This window comes from Halichoeres trimaculatus, unplaced genomic scaffold (assembly GCF_033239565.1).
Source record: "Halichoeres trimaculatus isolate MK-OKI-2021-1 unplaced genomic scaffold, fHalTri1.1 fHalTri1_scaffold_7, whole genome shotgun sequence".
NCBI classification, from domain to species: Eukaryota; Metazoa; Chordata; class Actinopteri; order Labriformes; family Labridae; genus Halichoeres; species Halichoeres trimaculatus.
Genome location: NW_027437185.1, coordinates 11,864,001 through 11,870,000, shown reverse-complemented (window position 1 = coordinate 11,870,000; position 6,000 = coordinate 11,864,001). Strand labels below are relative to the sequence as shown.

Below are 6,000 nucleotides of genomic sequence, written 5' to 3'. Positions count from 1 at the left end.
GCTTAGTTTGTTCCAGTGTTGAGGCAGCTGAGGTCCAGAGGCCCAGCTACATTACAACACGCATGTAAAGAGGAATAGACATGTTAAGGCAGATAACTACTGGATGGATGTGGGGTCAGTAAGAAAATGAGATGCGTTTTTCTTTTCTTCCTTCCTTTCTTTCTTTTATCCAGATTTTTAAGCACCGCCCCTGCACTATTGCATCCATGTAGTTACACACGTACAGGCACAGCCATACTGTAGGCGCATGCAGTCTTCAAGTCCTACGTGCAAAAACTGCAAGAACCCCCGCGCCCCCAGCCCACCCCATCCCTTTCCAAGCACGACGCACGCACGCACGCACGGAATACCGGGGCATGCCCGTGCAACGCATCCAACTGTCAGCTCCGTTTCTTCCGGCAGAGAAACCTTGAGAGTTTATTATAGGAAGCCAGTTGGAGAGACAGCAACCCAGGCTTTGTTGCATGTGACAGGCTGCGTGTTTAGAAGCGCTGCTGCCATGCCAGCATTGTTGTGACCCGATAAGCACGACAATCTGTGCAAGCTCCGCGGATCATAACCCGAGCGGTGCCCCTCCTCGCCTCCCCTATAGCCGCCCACGCGTAAAGGAGGAACAGACACTCTCATAAACACATTAAATATTCCATAATCCAGTGATGCAATTACACCATTAGGGCGGTATGCATAATCATTGCCGGACAACGGTCTCTGATGCACAGCGCCACGTCCAAAAACATAATGTATCTTTAATTTATCACTTGGAGAAACGAGAGGGGGAAGCCAGGGAGACCTTTACGACGTGAAAAAAAACGATACGCACGGGAGACGCACAATTAGCTGCTGACATTCGGGCCTTCCTGGAAACGTCGACTTAAAACGTTCCGTAAATCCATGATGTGCACTCCTGGGTTTGAGGCGTCACAGCAGCTCATATCTGCTTTTTTTTCTTTTCCTGGCCTTTACAATCAAAGACCTATCTGTCAGGTTTGAAGGTGCGCACTCGGCCTGGCAAAGTTGTCAGCCATTTGGACCATTCGACTGCCTGACTTACGCTCAGATTCAGTGAAAAAAAAAAAAAAACTAGATCGAAAATGTAGGCCATCCTGAAGAGTTAGCGGCAGCACATCCAGGAGCACTGAGACGTGTGGCTTCATGCTGTAGTATACGGACACTATCACACAGAGCTCAAAAACCTAAAGGTCCCCATCAATAAGTCCCCTATAGCACCTTGCCTTCCCTCTCCCCCTCAACCTTAACACCGCTGCTGACATGCAACATCATCCCCGCGACAGCGTCTACATCCACCACAGATCCACAACACCAAAGCTCGCAGGTTACGCGTAACATTTATTTACCTTTATGTCTGCCTTTCGCTGTCATCGTCACAGTGCTAGATGTTTCATTGGAACAAGATGCTCATCTTCCTCTCTCCCTCCCCGATTTTCCCTCTCTCTATCACTCTCCTGGTTGTGTCTCTGAAGAGTATTATTCAGTAACACGAAACCACCGCTAGGAGTGGAGCGCGTAAATGGAGATCATGCAGCACAGGGTGTCGCACAATAGCATTTGCAATACATAGAGGAAGAGACATCCCCCCTTTTAGAAAATGGGGTAATGCCTCGGTGAGGGGGTGAATTCCAATAGATTTATGAGGGAAGACCCATATTGTGGCGTAAAGCTCTGGCTACCCCCTCCTCCAACCCCCTTTCCCCTTTCCCTCCATCACCACCTCCCTCCACTACAATGTTCAGATACATGCATGACTCGCCAGTCAGATAGGCTTCTTTTATTATGGTGTGGTGGAAAAATGAAAAGGATTGAGCTCTAAACAGAAAAGGAAAGAAACGTGCGTAGAAGAGACACTGGTGCATGACATGAATGCAAGCATAAAAAACAGAAGAGTTACAGCAGAATTACTGGCACAGAGATAGCTCTCACTGGCCGTGCAGGAATTGGCATGCCTACATTTGATCGTCCGGTCGGTGGGACTTGCGTTGCTGTCGGACATCCTGGAGTCAGGACGGGAACGGAGCCGAGGGGGTGGGGAGGGGGCTCTCTCTTCTGTCAAGGGCCGAGACTGTGGTGTCGGGTCCTCCGGCAGGCGTCGAGAGTATGCGCGGTAGCTGGGTGTTTTTCTCGCTGCAGCAGTGGCATCACTCGGTGGAGTCTCCGTGCTCTCTTGGACGGGGGAAGCCTGCTGCTGCGCCTGCGGTGACTTTGGGGGAGGATAGGCGGATATCTAGCTGCTGTTGTGGCATGCTTAGATCCCAAATGTGTTCTTTGATGGGAGGGAGGTGGAGGGGGGATGCTGGTACAGCCAAGGATGGTGTTGGTAAGGGAGGGTGGGGTGGGGGTGGGGTGGTAAGACTCTGGAGGTTAGAGGGCGAAGAGACGCCTTGGAGAAAGCAGAGATGCGCAAGCTCTACCTCTCCAGGACGCCTCTGCAAACGATGCTGTGCAGCTGGCAACACCCCGGAATGGCGAAAGAAGGAACTCCCACGCAGGTTCACGCACACGAAGGAGCTCTCTTGCGCACACACACATACACATACGCACACACGGACTATATACACACACACAACGCACCATCAGACTCATACTGCCATCCCGTGGAAACATTGATTGCAGGGCTTTCCCCCTGAAGAACGACTCAACGGATTGTATGTGCGTGGGTGCGTGCAAGCCTGTTGATGTACAGTGGGCACTTTGACATGAGGCCCACGGTTTAGTCTTTTTGTTCCTCAGGGTTTTGAAAAGATAATTATCAACAATTCCTGAGTAAACACACAATTTAGTCCTTTTATTCCTCAGGTAATCTGGGGACGATGCAGAAGAAAAGATGTAAACTTTGAGGAAGCAGCAGCTCAGTCTCTGCTGGAGCTCAGCAGAGGTGCCAGTTTACATCTCGGGTACTGCAGAAGAGCACTTGGGCAAGGCACCAAACCCCCAATAGTTTGGATTATATTGTTCATTATTTAACCCCCTCACTCTTATATCTCCCTGTCTTTGGTAGCTGATTAGCTGATACAACCTTTTGTGTGTGTGTGTGTGTGTGTGTGTGTGTGTGTGTGTGTGTGTGTGTGTGTGTGTGTGTGTGTGTGTGTGTGTGTCTATCACCAGAGTGAGTTAAAAGAACTGGAATTTCCCAGGGATTAATGAAGTATGTCTCCTTCTTCCTCCAGTGAGTCACACAATACAACGTTTGTCCAGAAGGGGGCCCCAAAGGTGTGACCATGCTACATCTGAGGATTTGAGTGCAGAGTCCTTTGACATCTCAGATTATACCCCCCATGCCAGTATAGATGTGTATCATCACTCAAGTTTTAGGGCTAATCTACGTGTTGAGCCATTCATGCAGGATTTTAAGAGTTGTTGAAATACTGGGAGTATGAAGAAATAACCATGAAGTTCCACCCAGTATCACACATCTACTGTTTATTGTGAATTGCTTACAATACTTGGTTGGCAGTTTTATTCAGGTATTTTGTAAGTAGTGCTGAACATGTATCAGGCAGCCCCACTGCAAAACTCAAGATGGTCTAATTATTGTTGCAAAAACCTGAAAAATCATAATTTCTGATATTTTGATAAATTAAGAGAGGAATATCATGTCAGAATTTTGGCTAGTCCTATTTTAGTAGTTTCATGTCTTGGTCAGGTCATGGTGAAAATCAAGCCCATAAATAAAGAAAGAAATACCGAAGACCAGAATTTGTCTCAGTATTTTTAAGTTATAACAGATTATAAAAGAAATATAAACATGACAATAAAATATTGAAAGTACATGTTCAGCACTGAAATGTGACACCTGGGGCCTCATAAGATTAAAAAAAAAAAGTTAATGTTTTTACTTTAGCTATCCATAACTTCAGTATAAGTTTGATGTTATTATCCATCTGGGATCAGTTAAGTATTTCTGATTTCTTCTGAGTTTAGACAAAAAGTAAAGAAACTCTGGACTTAAATAGGGTAGATGGCACAGGACTACAAATGTAGTGTACTTTGAGGAGTAAATATAGAGAAGAAATGTGGACGTTTACTTTTTACTTTTTCTTTTGTTTTTTTTGGTTTGTAGCCGCTTTGCTTTAAAAATGAAAACAACAACAACAACAAAAAATTTTAATTTAATTTTGATCATGCCCAAAAATAAAGGGAAAAAAAGGAAGGGAGTGATATGTTGTACTGCTGTTTCTGGATACATGTCTAAGAAATGTGTTGTTAAACATTTTTATAATCTTATTATGATTAACTTGAAATCAAAAGAAATTAGGTACAAAGCTAAACATTTTGTACAAGTCCCATTCCTCACAACTGGGCCTTGGCCTGTTGAAATTGTAGCCTAACATTTCATGTCATGTTTTGCAACCTGCTACTGGATGCCCTGAATTTCCCTTAGGGTCAATTAAGTATCTATCTATCTATCTATCTATCTATCTATCTATCTATCTATCTATCTATCTATCTATCTATCTATCTATCTATCTATCTATCTGCTCTCTGTCTGTCAGTCTGCCTGCCTGCTTTATAAAGGGATTCACAGAGGATGAAACCATTCTCAAGGCTTTAAATATGACTTGTGTGATATGTTTTTTTTTAAGTCCATAGGGCCTTTAAATGAAAAGAGCACCGGTGAGCCAATAGTAAAAAAGAAAAAACTGACCATCTCGTGCCCAGAAAAATGCTGTACATGCAGCAAGTTTAAGAACATAATGTGAAAAAAAGTTCCCAGTATTTACTACCAAATACAATGTATGTCTGTCAGTAATATTTGAAACATATAGAGTACCTTCAGTTACGCTTAACTAACTTGTCAAGTGGTTGAATTGTTTCTTTTAATGTCAACACACTCATTAAATTTGTATAGCTTATTATTGATGTAAATTTGTTGTAAATACTCAATGAAATAAAATCAATAATAATAACAATGATTGCCCAGTAAATTTCAGTAAGTGTACATTACAAAACTTTCTGTGTTCAATGAGTGTACTTGTAAGGTGCAATGAAAATTCTCTCTTCAAGTGCAGGATTGGAATTGAATTGAATTTCTATGATTTGAAGTAAGTCCGTCCCTCTTATAAGTCTGTATATTTCTGCCTGTGTAAAGACACATTTCTCTAATAATACTAACATCTGCTGGGTCTGTAGTGTTTTAGAGTTTCTGTGACAAATATAAATGTTATAGATCTTTGTGTGTGTGTGTGTGTGTGTGTGTGTGTGTGTGTGTGTGTGTGTGTGTGTGTGTGTGTGTGTATGGATATAAGATCATATGTATAATTTTGCTTCTGATTCTTGAAAGACACCACCCAGTGCAGAGTGAAGCCCGTTAATTTTTCCTCTATACTCTATTGTTGTTTATATTGAAGCAGCCAAGTGATAAATTTGCAACTATACCTGTTTTGCTTTCTTAAACTTAATAGTAGCAACGACATTGCCACCATTAAAGTAAACCATTTTTACCCCCGTTCTCGGGAGTTTAACTCGTGCATGCCGGGTAGACATTTTGGCTCCATTTGAACCATACAATCGCTGCCTCGTCGCTGCCTGCTTTGAGCCACAGAGATGCCAGTTTCAACCGTTTCAACATACGTGCACCGAGTCCTTTACGTGCGCATGTCGGCAAAGGGCTTTCTGGCTGTATCGCAGTAAGACATGCGTTTCAACAATAAGACTTCCTGTTTCAGAGGCTCGCCTTCAAAATAAAAGATCAATAACTACGGTTGGTTTTTAAATGCGTTGCTGTTTTTAAATTTAATTATCCGATTGCAGACTATCCAAAAAGTACACGTTTTTTACAGTTTCAGTAAATAAGAAACAACATATCAATATAAATTTGGATAATCCAGTTCGCAATGTATTGTCGAAATTGAAAGAAATTAACATTGAATTGAGACCACTTGGCGAACATCGGATCAGACAGATTTATATGATAACTGGTGAAAGCCAAATAATAAAACTGGGGGTTAGCACTGTTGGTTGATGTAGATCACAAAAATTTCACTT

General features: G+C 42.9%; 1 protein-coding gene across 3 annotated transcripts in view; it reads right to left on the bottom strand.

Annotated features, from left to right (window-relative positions):
- LOC141793153 (protein phosphatase 3 catalytic subunit alpha-like) overlaps positions 1-2,451 on the bottom strand; it is a 47,865-nt gene extending 45,414 nt beyond the window's left edge. The window contains exon 1 of one of the 3 annotated variants that reach the window (XM_074673638.1): positions 1,966-2,451. In XM_074673638.1, coding sequence (XP_074529739.1) covers positions 1,966-2,008 — 43 coding nt within the window. In that variant the 5' untranslated portion in view covers positions 2,009-2,451. Of the gene's footprint in view, positions 1-1,355; positions 1,517-1,965 lie in introns of those variants that run through there. The other 2 variants (XM_074673641.1, XM_074673639.1) reach the window with 2 other exon arrangements.
- Between the last annotated feature and the right edge of the window lie 3,549 nt (positions 2,452-6,000).